Source organism: Sorex araneus, chromosome 6, assembly GCF_027595985.1.
Source record: "Sorex araneus isolate mSorAra2 chromosome 6, mSorAra2.pri, whole genome shotgun sequence".
NCBI lineage: Eukaryota > Metazoa > Chordata > Mammalia > Eulipotyphla > Soricidae > Sorex > Sorex araneus.
In genome coordinates, this window is record NC_073307.1 from 148,711,620 (window position 1) to 148,727,843 (window position 16,224).

A 16,224-nucleotide genomic window follows, 5' to 3' on the forward strand; every position below is an offset into this window, starting at 1 on the left:
ATGCAAGGCAAACGCCCTACCCGCTGTGCTATTGCTCCAGTCCAGCATTAACAGTAATGAAAAAATTTACTTTAATCCAACTTCAAAAACTTACTTTTTTCCTTTCCAAAACCAGCTCCAGTTCCAAGGTATCTTGCTCCTCTTCCTCTTCACTTTCCCCAGACTGAACAACACTACAAAGATCTTCCTGAGAAGGGTCTTCCATAGTGTCCAAAACAACTTCCTGTGGCTTCACCACTGCTGCGGCTGGTTCCACTGCTGTACTTGACTCTTTCACTTCTGAAACTGTTTCTTCTTTACAAATAACTTTTCTCCTCCATCTCTCTTCTTCCTCTTTTATTCCCTCAGGCAATAAAGGTGCAAGGAGTGATGCTGCTACCCCCTTCTTCTCCTCCTCACTATTTGAGAGTGCCTGAATTCCTTCATTGACTTCCTAAAGAACAAATAATCTCATTTAATTCTCAGAAATAATTTTCTCTTTTTTAAAAATTTTCGAGTCACACCTGGAGATACTCAATGGTTATTCCTGGCTCTGTGGGATTATATGGGGTACTGGGAATTGAAACCCACGTTAGCTGCAAGTCAAGTGCCAAGCCCACTGTACCATTGTTCCAACCCATTTTCTCTTTTGAATGTGTCTTTTACATTTCCTATTTCCTAAATGAAACTACACTATTTCACAAAAATATGAACCACTAACAGGTTTGCTAATGAGAATTAAAAAAGGAATAGACCGTTTAACTTTTTTTTTTTTTTTTTGCAAAGGGGGGCAGAGAACAACACCTGGCAGTACTCAGGGGCTCATAAGAGGTGCCTGGGATCAAATCCAAGTTGGCCATGCGCACGTTAAATGGGTGTCTTCTTTATCTACTATATCTCTCCAGCTCCCAAACATGAACTTTAAAAAGATCAGCAACTTTTTCAACAAGGCTGTATACATCATTTTGGGGGGAGAGGGGGGCGGAGCGAGGGTGGCACATCACACACCCAGAGGTGCTCAGGTAACCATAAGGAGTGCTGAGGATTATGTCCAGGTTGGTCACATCTAAGTGCCCTACCCTCTGCACTCTCTCTCTGGACTCACAATCTTTAACTTTTGTACAATCAGATAAACTCACACAGGTCTGCCATGAAGGTAAACCAAATCAGAAAGTGTACTTTTTACTTAAGCATCTATTTTGGGAAGGGAGAAACAATACAGCAGGTAGTGTGCTTGCCTTCACGCCACTGGCCTGGATTCAATCTCTGGTTCCCTATTTGGTCCCCAGAACCTCACCAGGAATGATCCCTGAGAGCAAAGCAAGGAATAAGTCCCGAGCACTTCTGGGGCATAGTCCAAAAACATGCCCCCCCCCCAAAAAAAATCTATTTCCTCTACTGAAACAATTACTCTACCACCCTCAAGGAGTTGTGAAGGTTGTTGGGTTGGGAAATGACCCCAAACACAAAGCCAGTTGTAGCCCAAAAGCAAAACCTTCATTAAAAATTAAAACTTCAGGGGCTGGAGTGATAGCACAGCGGGGTAGGGCGTTTGCCTTACACGCGGCCGACCCGGGTTCAAATCCCAGCATTCCATATGGTCCCCTGAGCACCGCCAGGGGTGATTCCTGAGTGCGTGAGCCAGGAGTAAACCCTGTGCATTGCTGGGTGTGACCCAAAAAAGCAAAATAAATAAATAAATAAATAAAATAAAAAATTAAAACTTCAGGGGCTGGATCAATAGCACAGTGGGTAGGGAATTTGCCTTGCACGCGGACGACCCGGGTTTATCTCCCAGCATCCTATATGGTCCCCTGAGCACTGCCAGGAGTAATTCCTGAGTGCATGAGCCAGAAGTAACCCCTGTGCATAGCTGGATGTGACCCAAAAATTAAAAAAAATTGTGGCTAAAAAAAGGAAAAGAAATTTTTTCATGATTGGGGGTATCAGAGAGACAGTATAGCAGGTTGAGTGTGTCTCACATGTGGCTTATCTAGGTTCAATCCCAGCACCCCCGACACACTCCAGGAGTGCGCCGAATAAGGAGTAAGCCCTGAATACCACTGAGCACACAGAAACTAAGCAAACAAAAAACAAATTTATGATGAAAAACAATAGTCCGGGACTGGAGCAATAGCATAGCGGGTAGGGCATTTGCCTTGCACACGGCCGACCCAGGTTCGATTCCCAGCAACCCATATGGTTCCCTGAGCACCGCTAGGGATAATTCCTGAGTGCAGAGCCAGGAGTAACCCGTGTGCACTGCCGGGTGTGACCCCCCCCCAGGAAAAAAAAAAACCCCACCACCCACAAACAACAGTTCTTAAATATGATCATATAGAAATTTTCAAGTTCAGCCGAGAATGTGGCTGGCTCAGTAATAATAGTCCATGGCTTGCATGAATGAGGTCTAAGGACTAATGCCCTGCACTACCAAAAGAAAAAATGTTCAAAATTTCATTAACAGTCATTTTCAGTTTTTAAAAGATGATCTTGGGGCTAGGGAATTGAAAGGGCTGGAGGGCATTCTTTCTTCTGCATGCAGGAGCCCTTCTCTCAAATCCCAGAGCTGCATGGCTGCTAAGCATCAGAAGGTGTTACTCAAACACCAAATAAAAAGTATCTGATCTTGGTCAGAGATGTAGTTCTGTGGCAGTACACACCCTCATGTATGTGAAGGTCATGCCTGGGATCCCCAGGACAACCTTAAAGGAAAAGAATTTTCAGCTAAATGTAGGGGCTGGAGAGTACAACATGTAGGCTACTTGCTGTGCACACATCTGACACAAGTTCATTCCCCAGCACCCCATATGGTCTGTTCAGTCCACCTAGGCACTGCTGGGTTCAGCCTGGAAATGTAAAACAAAGTCAAATTTTTTTCTATTAAAAAAAATCAACACAGGATCAATAAAGATAATACAGGGGTTAAAAGACTTGCCTTGCAGGAGGCAAATCCCAATCCAATCTGGCACCATAGAGGGCTCCTTAAGCACAATAACTCAGTAAGCTCTGAGCAAAGCCAACTGTAACCCCCAAACACAAAGGACTGGGGGGTGAAGTGCCTGCCTTGAGCCAAGTAAATAGCTGAAAGGGCAGAAACACATGCTTTGCATGCTGGAGCCTTCGGTTCCATTCCCCACAATCCTGGGCCCCACCAAGCACTGCCAAGAGCATCCTCTGAGCACTGAGCTATGAAATGCTCCTGAGCACAGCTGGGTATGGGCCAAACAAAGAAAAACCAAAAAGCACCTGTTTCCAATGGAAGAAGCACAAGCTTGAGAAGGGTTTGAGACCCTGGAGTCAATGCCCAGCACTGCACGACCTCAAACGGAACTATTTTCAAGTGAAAAATGAGACTTAAGTCCTGCCTACTTTAGTGGCTCCCATGTCCTTCAAAGCAACTGAAGAGTCTTCTAATACACCGCAAAGCCCCCAAAGAATCACTAAACTAAATAAATACTATGCAACAAATGAAACAAAACAAGGCCAGAGGGAGTACAAGTATAGTATAAGTACAAGTACAGTCAGTAAGGCTGTTTGTCTTGCACACAGCTCAACCTAGGCTTGATCCCTGACATCCTGTATAGTGCCCCTGAACAGCCAGGAATAATTCCTGAGTGCAGAGCCAGGAGTAATCCTAAGCATCGCCAAGTGTAGTCTGACCACACCTCCCCCTGCCACCTGCAAAACAAAAATATCCCTAATACACAATTATTTCCTATTTCACACATCTGTGTTCTAAGGCTTCTATACATGTACCAGAGTAACAAATCCTGTATGTGGGAACATAAGTAAAAGGGGTTTGGGAGACAGTTGAACAGGGAATGGACATGTTTATTATGTGTGCACCCCAAGTTAAACTCCAGCACTATCTGTCCACAACCCAAGCCAGATCCGCCGAGTAGTTCTGAGATGTCGACCCTATTCGAAAAGAAGAGGGGCTAGAGTGCTAGTACAGTGGGTAGGGCACTATCTTATATGTAGTCAACCCAAGTTTTGTTCCTGGCACCTCATATATTACCCCAAGCACTGCCAGGAATGACTCCCAATAGTAGAGCCAGGAGTAACCTTTGAGTGTCACCAGATGTGGACCCCAAACCAAAAAAAGAAAGAAAGAAGAAAAACATCTTTTAAACACTGACCTTTTTAACTTCTCGCTTCACTATGACAGGTCCACTTTTACTACTAGACACAGAAACATTCTTTTCCTTGGTATACAAATCAGTATTTATCACGAAGTTAGGCTCAGTACTTGTTATAGAACTGGAAAAAAAAAAAGCGCCTTGTATGATGTATGTACACAGAAATATACTTGGCAAAATAAAAAAAGGAGGCTAATATTATCAGCAAATTATTAGACTAGAATTTTCTTCTAGATGATTTTTCAATCATTTCTCACCTGGGCTGGTAATGTTGCAATCCCTGCACCTGGGTGGCAAGATACTGGGGCAACTCCCAAGTCACTTCATTGGTTTGTGTGTTCCAATAATAGTAACAGCCTGTGTTCTCATCCCAGACTTCTTGCCAATCTCCCATTTCAATTCCAACTAAAAGAAAACAGAATTTTGTGAATTGGAGAGATAGTACTGAGGTACTGATTAGGGATTATCCGTGACATCAAATGGTCCCAATTTCTAGTGGGTGCAACTCAAGCCCTCCAAACTACCAAAATAAAATAAAATAAAATAAAATAAAATAAAATCAGAGGCTGGAGCGACAGTATAGCAGGTGGGGCGTTTGCTTTGCATGTGGCTGACCTGGGTTCAATCCCCAGCATTCCATATGGTCCCCCAGCACTGCCAGGAGTAACTCCTGAGTATAGAGCCAGGAGTAACCCCTGAGTATCGCTGGGTACGACCCCCTCCATAAAAAGAGAAAAAAAACTTTTTCCCTGCTATCTGTCATATTTACTACTGTTTAGCAGATTCTTAATCTCTCTCTTGGAAACCACTCCACCTTGAAAATCATACTTGTCAAATGTCTTTTGTCCCTCTGGGTAGCAACTTCTGCCTTTCAAATAAGCTTAAAGAAAATATGTTGATGTCCAAAAATGTATTCCCGGACTGGGAAGATAGCACAATGTGCTGGAGCATGTGCTTTGCATGTAAAAGGCCCCAGTTTGACCCCCTAGCACCATGTGATCTCTACACTGATGTCAGGAGAAGCCCATGCTCTACGGGATATAGCCCAAAGAAAAAATGTAATAATACATTCTGAACCCGAAAGACTTTTGTTGGTTTATTTTTGGGCCACACCTCATGGTATTCAGGGCTTACTTCTGACTCACGAGTATCACTCCCGGTGGGCTCTAGGACCACATAGGGTGTCAGGGATTGAAACTGCATCAGCTACAAGCCAAGTGCCCAACCCTCAACAGATTTTAAGAGGTTTGAGGGCCTGAGAGATAGTATAGAGGTTAAGGCACTTCCCCTGCATGCACCCAATCTTAATTTGAGTCCTCATATATCACATACATTCCTTGGGCATAGCCTGTAAGCACTGCAGGGTGTGGCCCCAAACTAAAAAATAACAAAATCAAAAACACCCACCTAAAACAATAACAAAAAAGGAGTGTGGTGTTAGAGCTCAAAGGTATAGAACACGTCATTTATGCCAGAGGCTCTGGGGTTCAATCCCCAGTACCACCTGGCACCCTGGGTACCGGTGAGGTGAAGCCCATACACTTATGCCCACACACACAGACACATACAAATATTACTCAAAAGGGCTAGAGAAATAGTAAAGCAGGCACTGGGCATTTGCCTTGCACAAGGCTGAACGGCTGACCTAGGACCACATACGATCACCCCGTGCACCAGCATAATGATCTCTGATCGAAGAGTTAGGAACAAGCCCTGATTTCTACCGGGTATGGCCCCCAAACAAAGCAAAACCCCATGAACTCTAAGGGCTGAGAGCATGTTCTGTATGCTGTTTTTGTTTGATCCTGGGCATCATAGAGTTCCAAGTACCTCCAAAAGCAGCCTTGATGCCATGAGCCCTGATGGGTGTAGCCCCAAAACACAATAAAATACAAGAACAATCCAAAGAATTAGGATTTTTAAGACTAAAATCTCAACATTAAACATCAAAAGATTAAGCTTACCTCCTGCCAAAGAGCACTGCGTGTCATATTGCCACACTGCTGTCTGGGCTGCGTCCGTTCCATTTGATGTGGTGGCAGAAAGGGCAGAGGCTGCTGATTCCTTTGGCTCTGGTCGAGGTGGTGTTGGAGGTGGAGCAGAAGCTCCTACAGGAGCTGAAGGCTGGGGAGCTGTTATAGCATCAATCTCCTTCAGAATGAAATAACAGGTGCATCTTAGTCACATTAGGATGAGGATATGCCACTTTAAATACTTCACTCAGTTCTCAGCTTCTTAAACCAAAACTCTCATCTTCCAAATTACAAAATCCTCAAATCCTGTTCTCCATTTTTCTCATCTTAAAGCAGGGGATGGGTGATAGGTAGAGGGAGATCAAGGAAAGGGAAATGACAAGTAACCCTGAGATCCAAGTACCAGGATAGTCCTAGTAACATATCTCACAGAAAATACCAATCATTTGGTTATGTGTATGCAAGAGTGCATAAAAACAACAAATGGCATTATTTTAAACTTAATTTTATTTATGTCACGTAAACCAAAGACCCTAAAACCCCAAACAAAAGTATCACTAACCGCTAGGAAGTTGGCCAATGTACTATCAATATCTGTTGACTGGTTCCCATTAGCCTCTTTGGGTTGGGCTGGTTTTTCTGAAACATCACTCTCTTCATCATCACTGTCAGCATATGCACCAAGTAAACATAGACCTCCTAGAAACAAAAATGATAAACAATCAGGGACTGGAGATGGTGCAGGGATCAACATGTTTCTCTCAAACACAGCGGACCCTGCACTCATCCCTGGCACTTTGTATTTCCCAGTTCACTGCCAATTACAGCCCTCAAATACCAAACAACAACAACAACAACAACAAACTAATAACAATACCTGTCTATTGCACCAAGTATTTGAGAAAATATAACATGTTTTTTGAGAGTTCAGGAGATATGGCCCCACCTTGCATGGGGCCATGCAAAGGTTAAAATCACAGGCACTGTAGGTAAGGCACTTGCCTTGCATGCAGTCATCTTGGTATTTGATCTGAGGCATCCCACAGAATGCCTAAACACTGCCAAGAGTAATCCTTGAGTGCATAGTCAAAAGTAACCCCTGAGGGGCTGGAGTGATAGTATAGCGGGTAGGGCGTTTGCCTTGCACGCGGCCGACCCGGGTTCGAATCCTAGCATTCCATATGGTCCCCTGAGCATGGCCAGGGGTAATTCCTGAGTGCAGAGCCAGAAGTAACTCCTGTGCATCGCCAGGTGTGACCCAAAAAGCAAAAAAAAAAAAAAAAAAAGTAACCCCTGAGAACCAATGGGTATGGATGGCCCAAAGAACAACAAAAAAAATTTCAGGCATGACAACAGGAGAGAGAGCTTGCCTTGCAAACAATTGACCTGGGTTCAATCCCCAACATCTCATATGGTCTCCCAAGCCCCAACCTAGGTTAAGTCCTGACCACAGGGGTCTGATTCCAAGCCAAGGGTAGCTCCATGAGCACCGCTGGATAGGACTGCCTAAATCAGTAACTTGAGCTGGAACGAGTTATCAATGTTTTCTTCAAATTCAAGTTGTCAGGCAAGTTATATGGTCTTTCCTTTCCCATGTTGGGGGTTAGGGTCACACATGGCAGCACGCAGAGCTTAAATAGCCTTTTAAGCATAGAACTACAAAAATAAAAGATAATGCTGTATGTTAGTATGCAGACACTTATGTTTTTATTTTTCAAAGAGGATGGAAAATGTGGAGAGCAGGGTTGTGTTGGGACATGGCTCTTGACATTGAACCTGGGTATCTGGCATGCAACGAAAGCACATGCTCAGTCTATTTCTCTGCTTTGGAAATCTATGTTCCTATTTAAAAGCTGCTTGCTTAGAAATGATCACAGATATAACCACCCAGTTCATTAGCCTTACTACATCCTTAGTAAAACATTCTAGCCAGGTGAGCTTCATGAAATTCTGATTACAGGGGCCAAAACAATATTACAGTGGGTAAGGTGTTTGCTCTATATGCAGCTGACTCAAGACTCATTCCAGTATCCCATTTAGTCCTGACCATTACCAGGAGTGATTCCCGAGTGCAGAGCCAGGAGTAACACCTGAGCACTACTGTGTAGTCCAAAAACAAAAATTCTGACTACAAAATTCCCAAGCATGGGGGCTGAAGCAATTATACAATGTGTAGGGGATTTGCTTTGCATACAGCAGCAAACCTGGGTTCATTCCTAGCATCCCACATGGTTTCCTGAGCCCCACCATGAGTGATTCCTGAGAGCAGATCGAGGAGTTAAGTGAGCATAGCTGGAGTGTGGCCCAAAAACAAGGGGGGAGGTGGAATCCCCAAATAAGGGTAATTAATTCTTCAGGTCCTGAGTCTCCTGGGGAACAGGTTTCACAATACACATAGCAAACTTCTCCCAAGCACCCATTATGAACAATAATAAATAAAAGCCATTAAATCCAATATGTGGGGGAATAGGCCTACTTAGTATCATTAGACACCGTAATTCATAATAAAACCTTTTTGTCAGGTTTTGTCAGGGCCAGAGAGATAACAGAGCAACACTTGCAAACAGCATGCATGCAAAGAGTGATCCTTGTGCAGAGCCAGGAAAAAACCTGCACCAGAACGTGCACCAGAACAATCAAAAACAATCAAAAACGTGCACCAGAACAATCAAAACACTTTAGCCCTTAATTTATAGAATCTTTTTTTTTTCCTTTTGGGGTCACACCTGGCAATGCTCATGGGTTACTCCTGGCTCTGCAATCAGGAAATCACTCCTGGAGGTGCTTGTGGGAACACATGGGATGCTGGGAATCGAACCTGGTTCGCCTGTGTACAAGGCAAATGCCCTACCCGCTGTACTATCACTCCAGCCCCTGTAATATCTTATGTGTGTAGTTTTGGGGCCATACCAGGCGGGACCCCCTGCAGTGCTCAGAGGACCATACAATGGCAATAACTGCATAAAATGCATGGGTTCTTCCCCATAAGCTCTATCCCCAGTGCTCTATCTAATACCCCTACTTTTCCCTTGGTTTTGGGGCCACACCCTAAGTACTCAGGAGACCATGATATGGTGCCAAGGATCAAACCTACATCACCTATGTGCACAGCAAGTGCCTCACCAGCTGTACTCTGGAGCTGCAAAACATTTCGGGGCCAGATATAGTAGATAAGACAGGGACCTTGCCTTGAATTCGGCCGACCCAGGCTCAATCACTGGCACCTCATGTGTCCCGCACCCCAAGCCCAGCACCACCAGGAGTGACATCAGAGTGTAGAGGCAGAAGTAAGCCCTGAACACCACCAGAAGGGACCCCCAAACAAACACAAAACAACAATCAAAAAACCCTCTTTTTTTTTTTTGCTTTTTGGGTCACACCCAGCGATGCACAGGGGTCACTCCTGGCTCATGCACTCAGGAATTACTCCTGGCGGTGCTGGGGGGACCATATGGGATGCTGGAATTCGAACCCGGGTCAGCCGCGTGCAAGGCAAACGTCCTACCTGCTGTGCTATCACTCCAGCCCCGAAATCCTCATTTCCTTTAGCAAAATAATTCTATCATTAAATTTTTCCTTGGGTTTGATTCATAGCACATTTTATGTTTAATTTGGTTGGGGATCATGCCAGGCAATACTCAGATCTTATTCTCCGCTTTGGACTCAAGGGTCACCTCTGACCATGCTAACCTGGGTTAACAGCATGCTAGGCAAGCACCTAATCAGCTAGCTTTACTTAAATAATTGCTGTAAACAACTCATGCTCTCAAAAGTTCGTAAATTACATCATAGAACCTGATGCGATATTATAAGATCAAGCAGATCATTTTAGGATTACAGTAACAATGCTGAAAGGACAAAAAGCAATGGTAAAAAGTCAAAATACACACAAACTCCAATTACATCTCTGAAAATTTAGTGCATACAATGAAAAAGACTGGCATGAAAACAAGTGTTTGCAATATTACATAAAATTGCTTAATACTAAAACTGTAAACAAAATCCTCAGTGGACCATGCTGTAGTCTTCTACAGAGACGGTGCTGCTACAGAGAAGCAAAGCCCTTCTTCAGGGCCAATGTCCTTTGGGATCTTTTTCTGAGGAGTGGTGACTCCTCAAACCTCAGTATATTTTGCCTTAATGAGTGGTGCCACAGAACTTGCAAATCAGCTAATTCTATTATGGACTACTTTTGTGGGGGCACACCCTACAGTACTTGTCAGGGGCCACATCTGGTGGCTCTGGTTGCAACGTGAACTCATTTGTTGCTGCAGCCACACGCAAAGAGGCTGAACCTGTGGGCCCCAAGTCAAGAAAATCTTCCCTTGGGGCTGGAACAATAGCACATGGGGAGGGGGTGTTTGCCTTGCACAAGTGACCCAGGTTCGATTCCCAGCATCCCATATAGTCCCCTGCGCACCACCAGGAGTAATTCCTGAGTGCAGAGCCAGGTGTGGCCCAAAAAGGAAAAAAAAAAAATCTTACCTGGAAGTTTCAAACAGCAGTCTTTTATACATCATGTAATTACTATTCCCTCATAAAGTAATTTGAATGAATAGTGTTTTTAAGATTTTTCAGTCACAGAAATTAATCAAAATAATAAAAGCTGGACTGGAGCTATAGTACAGCATGTAGGATGCTGGCCTTGCACATGGCTGACTGAGGTTCAATCCCTGTTGTCCCATACGGTTCCCCAAGCACTGCCAAGAGTTAATTCCTGAGTGCAGAGCCAACAGTAAGACTAAGCACTGGCCAAAAACCCAAATAACAGTAATAAAAGTTTTAAAGCCAAGAGTGATTCCAGAGCAAGGAGTAACCCCTAAGCATTGCCAAGTATGCCCCCAAAACAAACAACCCCCCGCAAAAAAAAAAAAAAAAAAAAAAAACCGTCCTAGAAACACTTGTGTGCAATTTCTGATGATTCATGAACCTGTGATGTTCATCTATACTCATTATGCATCCCTTTTTAGAAAATGTGTAATATTATTATCAAAGTAGCCTATTTAATTCAATAGAGCCTATTGGTATTTCCCCTTAACTCTTGTGCATAAGTCACAATATTTTTAGTGTAAGAACACTAGATATGCTTGGGATAGCTCAATGGGCTGAGCTGTACAGGCAGGAGATCCAGTTCAAGGTGCCCAGTTTCCAGTATTTACTTACACGGTCCCCGGAAAACACTGCCAGAAGTAATTACCGAGCAGAGTCAGGAGTAGCTCCTGATCACCATTAATGGGATTTGGAAGCCAAAAATATTTTAACATGTGAGAAAAATAATAAATCTAATACTAGAAAGATCACTCCTGCCAGGAAGCCTGAGCGCCCACATACACGCCCCCCCACGGTGCCCCTAAAATAAATTATCAGGCACACACACCACCCCCGACATGGTGCCCCTAAAGTACCAAGCTGTACAAAACCATTAAAGTAAGTTCAACACAGTATCAGAGAGGCCCAGAGAGATACTAGTTTGGGCAAGGTGCTTATTTGCCTTGCATTAGGGCTGATCCAGGTAAGATCCCCAGCATGGGCTAGACACCCCCAACCCCCAGCACGCCAGAAAGTGATCCCTGAGTGGAGAGTCTGAAGGGTACCCACAGCATTGCTGAGTGACACAAAACCCAAAGTAGTAGTAATAATAGAGAAAAGTGAAATGATCAAGTGTCTATTAAGTAGCATGTATAAAGGCAGAGTAATAGTACCTGGGTAAAAGAGCTTGCCCTGCATGCTGTCTATAGAATTCAATTCCTAGTACCCGATGATCTGTTGTTTTGTTTTGGGTTTATTTTTGGCTTTTTGGGTCATACCTGGCTCTGCACAGGGGTTACTCCTGGCTCTGCACTCAGGAATTACCCCTAGCAGTGCTCAGGGGACCGTATGGGATGCTGGGAATCGAACCTGGGTCGGCCACATGCAAGGGAAACACCCTACCCGCTGTGATATTGCCCCAGCCCCTGATAATCCATGTTTTACCCCTTTCCTTTCCCTGTCCCTCATCCTTCCTCCCAGCACCACGCAGAATTGCCCCCCAAGCTCTGCTGAGTGTGGTCCAAGGCCCCACAAGAAAGTGCATGCATATACCCACAAGCTTTCAATTAACAGAAAGATCTTAAATTCATTCCATGAAATATAAATTAACAGCGAACCATTCAACTCCCAATAAAATATTCTAGAAAATACCTGTTGCTTTAACAGCTGTGGGTCTGGCAGTCATGACTGGTTTAGGAGGGGTCGGAACAACTCTGGGAGCCTCCACCACCACCACTTCCTGCTCATCTGAATGTTTAAAAAAAGGATAAAAAAAAAAAAAGACAGTCAGAGACAGGACCACTGAAAACAGGTGACAAATCTGTGATCTGACCTTGTCAAGTCTGCAGTTTCATTACTTAAAGCCAGAAAACGATAAATCAGCATAGCACACAATCTTTCACTTGCCTTCTACTCCAAAGAAGGTACATGGAGGGCCAGAGGGATAATAAATACAACGGGCAGAGCGCTTGCCTTGCACCCGGGTTCCGTCCCCGAGCATAGAACTAGGAGTAAACCCTGAGCACCACTCACTGGGTGTGCCCCCCCCCTTCAACCGAAGTACCCCGAGAAGAGCCTGAGCCAAAATAAGGTGCTTGTTTTGCCCGCGGGCCACGCCAAGTTCGATCCCCTTAGGGTCCCCGCGCCCCGCGTGGAGTGATCTGTGAGCCGAATCAGGGGTCAGGCCTGAGCACCGCGGGCTGTGGCCCCCAAACCAAACGTAAAAAATTCGAAATCGCCAGCCCCTCTCCCCCACCCACATCCCCCCCTCTTCAAGGCCACGAGGCCTTGTGAGACAAGCACAGCTGTAACACATCAGCGCGGTTTTTTTCTTTCCCTTTCCCCCCGCGGAAACAACGAATGGAGATGGGATTTCTGGGACTGCTCTAGGTTGGGTTTTTTTTTTTTTATTTGTTTTCTGCAATATGGGGGGGGGGGGGTGGAATCGAACCCACATCTCCGGTCAGCCAAGCCACGTGCTCTCCCGCTAGGCCACCTCCCCGAGAGGTTTTTTTTTTGGTTTTGTTTCATTTCAGTTCCTTTAAGCGTCTGAAACCGAAACGGTCGCGGCTCTCCCCGGCGGCCCGAACCCCCTCTCAAGCTCACTCTGGGCACACACACGAGCGCCCCTTCTCCAGAGATCGCGCCGGTTACCTGCCTCCTGGGGGCACGGGGGCGACTCACGCTTTGGCCGGAATTTATAAAAATTAAAAAAAAAAAAAACACGGTTCGCTTCCTTCCTGAGAGAGGCCCGACAGAGTTTCAGCAAAAACGAAAGGGGAAATAATTTTTTTTTTTTTAAAGAAGCCAACGGCCCGTTTCCTCGGCGGAAACGCTCTCCCGGCCGGTGTGGTCGCTGGGTGGGGTGGGGGGGGCGACTCTCGGGCGCCCGGGCCAACACCTGCACCAGAGATGGCGCCACCGCCGCCGCCCTCACAGACGCCCTCCCGCGGCTTCCTCTCCGCGCCCCCCCGCCCCGGCGCCCACCCGGAGGCCTAGGCCTCAGCGCCCGCGCTCGAGTGCCTCACGCTCCGCCTCAGGGCTGCGTCCCCTCGCGGCGTCCTCACCTTCCACTGCAGGCGCGTCGTCCGGGGCCGCGGCGGCAGGCACCGCGGGCGTCGTCGTGGTCGCGAGCGCCGGCGCGGGAGCCGCGGGCGGCGCGGGGACCGCGGGCGGCGCCGGGGCCGGGGCTGAGGCCGAGGCCGAGGCCGGGGCCGAAGCCGGCTGACTGGGCGCCGGCACGACCGGCGCCGCCGTCGAGTCCGGTTCGGGGTCGGGTTCCGGCTCCGGGTCCCGACCCGGCGTGCTGCTGCGAGGCCCCGGCGGAGAGAGCTGCAAGATAGGCCTGCGGCCGGGTACCGCCCGGGACTTCTTCCCCATCGCGAGCCTGGGCGCGAGCCACGAGCGTCGAGCAGCCCAGAGGGGCGGGCGCGGCGCGCGGCGCTGCGTAATCAATATTCATACATCGCGATACCGCCTCCCGAGAGAGGATCCGCTTCTAACCGGCGGGCCGCGCGCCCGCGCAAGCGCCGAGGGCCCGCGCAAGCGCCGCGCTCCTCCCAGCACGCCCCAAGGGCGGGGCTCTACCCGCGAAGCCAGACGATTGGTCGTTTTTGACCCGTTGAAGGAGCCGGTAGCCAATGGGGAAGGAAAAACTGAGTCAGGCCCGAGCCAATGGCGCGTAGGTCCTGAAGTCCGACCGAGTTCGCCATTACTTCCTGCCCCACCCTTACGGTTTGCCGCGGAGTCTTTTCTTTACCCGCGTTGTCCTCCATTTTGTACCGGTTCTTGGCTCGTTATTCGGCGTCTTCTCGGAAGCTGTTCCCGGCCCTCACTTTTACCCGTGCTAAATTGCTTTATAGCGTTGAACATTAGAGTCGTGGTTTATGCTTTTGTAAAAAATTTTTTCTTACGGAGGACAATGATGCCATCTGTTCATTTTTCAGCACCTGAGGGGCGGCGGGGTGGGGGTGGGGGTGTTGGGGAAAATCACAGGACGTTCGACAGACGTCGAACAATAATTGTTAGGTTAGAACACAAGAGCTTTTCCAATCTGGGCACTGGGCGCCTCACCGTTTGGGTTGGGCTGGGTTGGGTGGGGGTTTTGTTGCTTTTATTTGTATCTTGATGTGTGCGACCATAAGGAGCAGCTCAGACCCAGGGCTGGCTTACGCTCCTGGCTCTGCACTCAGGGGCCTCTCCTCGTGGTACTCGGGGGACCAGGGGTGTTGCTGGGGACCAAGCCCGGCGTGGCCGCGTGCGAGGCAGGCGCCCTTGCAGCGCTCCGAGCTTTACTCCTCCAGGAATAGCTGTTGCGTCACGTCGTTAAATATTTGGGGGTGGGGGGAGGCTCCTGAGTGTTGCTCAAGGCATGTGGGGCCGCTGCCTGACTCACTTGGCCGGCCAGCCAGGTCTGCAGTAAGGTGCTAAGACCGGGATTCAGTCCTCCAAGGGCTCCGCAGTGTCAGGACCACCAGGGGGCTCCTGAAGTGCTTGGGGTCTTCAGGGCCACACCTAGTGGTGCTTTGGAGGGGGTAGGGGGGGATACACTGCTCCATGCTCAGGGCACCTTGCATCAGGGATGGAATTCCAGGTTGGGGTCCTTAAAGGCATGAGCCCTATCCTCTCTCCTGCCTACTACTTCCCAGAAGAAATTATTTTTATTGTTCAAGATGTATATTCCCTGTACCCCCCTTCTTTCTTTCTTTTTTCTTTTTTTCTTTTGCTTTTGTGCCACACCCAGCATTGCTCAGATCTTCTGACTCTGTGCTCAGGGATCACTCCTGGTGGGGTGTAGGGGACTGTATGGGATGTTAGGGATGGAATCCAGGTCAGCCATGTTCAGGGAAATGTCCTACCCGCCGTACTCTCTACCCCACCAAGTACTTTTTTTTTAACCTGTAGGTCTCAAAGCTGAGTCTAGAGCTTGACCCATCTCTCTAAATTAACTTTGAGGACTCTTTTAAATTGCCCTAGACTATTTTAGCTTGGGAGTTATCGCAGTGCTCGGGGCTTATTCCTAACTGCACAGGGATCACTCCTGGCGGACTTGGGACCATACAGGGTGTGGCGTGCCAGGCAACTGCCCTACCCGCTGTACCATCAAGTGCTCAGTTTTTTTTTTTACGTTGTTTTTAGAGGCTGTATCCGGTATTGCTCAGTAGTTACTTGCAGTTCTGGGTACAAGGGTTGCTCCAGGTTGGGATAGCTAATGTAAGGCAAGTGCCTTAACGCCTGGACCATCTTTCCTTTCTCTACAGTGAGTTTTTGTTGATAGTGTTTGGGACGCAGTACAGTAGCTTTAAACGTAAGATCAGGGGGGTGGGAGGGAAGCTGGGGACACTTGCTGGGAAATGTACACTGGTGAATGGATGAGCGGTAGACTATGACTGAAGTCTAATGACCATTTTGTAAAGGGTCTATCTCACAATGGTTCAATTTTTAAAAGATACAACAATAAAAGGCAAGATCATGGGGGCTGGAGTGATAGCACAGCGGGTAGGGCATTTGCCTTGCACGCGGCCGACCCGGGTTTGAATCTCAGCATCCCATATGGTCCTCTGAGCACCGCCAGGGTGATTCCTGAGTGCATGAGCCAGGAG

General features: G+C 47.2%; 1 protein-coding gene across 2 annotated transcripts in view; it reads right to left on the bottom strand.

The window, feature by feature from the left end:
- FNBP4 (formin binding protein 4) overlaps positions 1-14,119 on the bottom strand; it is a 46,841-nt gene extending 32,722 nt beyond the window's left edge. For both annotated transcript variants that reach the window (XM_055141654.1, XM_055141655.1), the window contains exons 1-7: positions 13,690-14,119; positions 12,275-12,370; positions 6,657-6,793; positions 6,086-6,272; positions 4,379-4,526; positions 4,122-4,242; positions 95-433 (exon numbers count right to left, since the gene is read on the bottom strand). In XM_055141654.1, coding sequence (XP_054997629.1) covers positions 95-433; positions 4,122-4,242; positions 4,379-4,526; positions 6,086-6,272; positions 6,657-6,793; positions 12,275-12,370; positions 13,690-14,002 — 1,341 coding nt within the window. In that variant the 5' untranslated portion in view covers positions 14,003-14,119. The remainder of the gene's footprint in view (positions 1-94; positions 434-4,121; positions 4,243-4,378; positions 4,527-6,085; positions 6,273-6,656; positions 6,794-12,274; positions 12,371-13,689) is intronic.
- Positions 14,120-16,224: the final 2,105 nt, after the last annotated feature.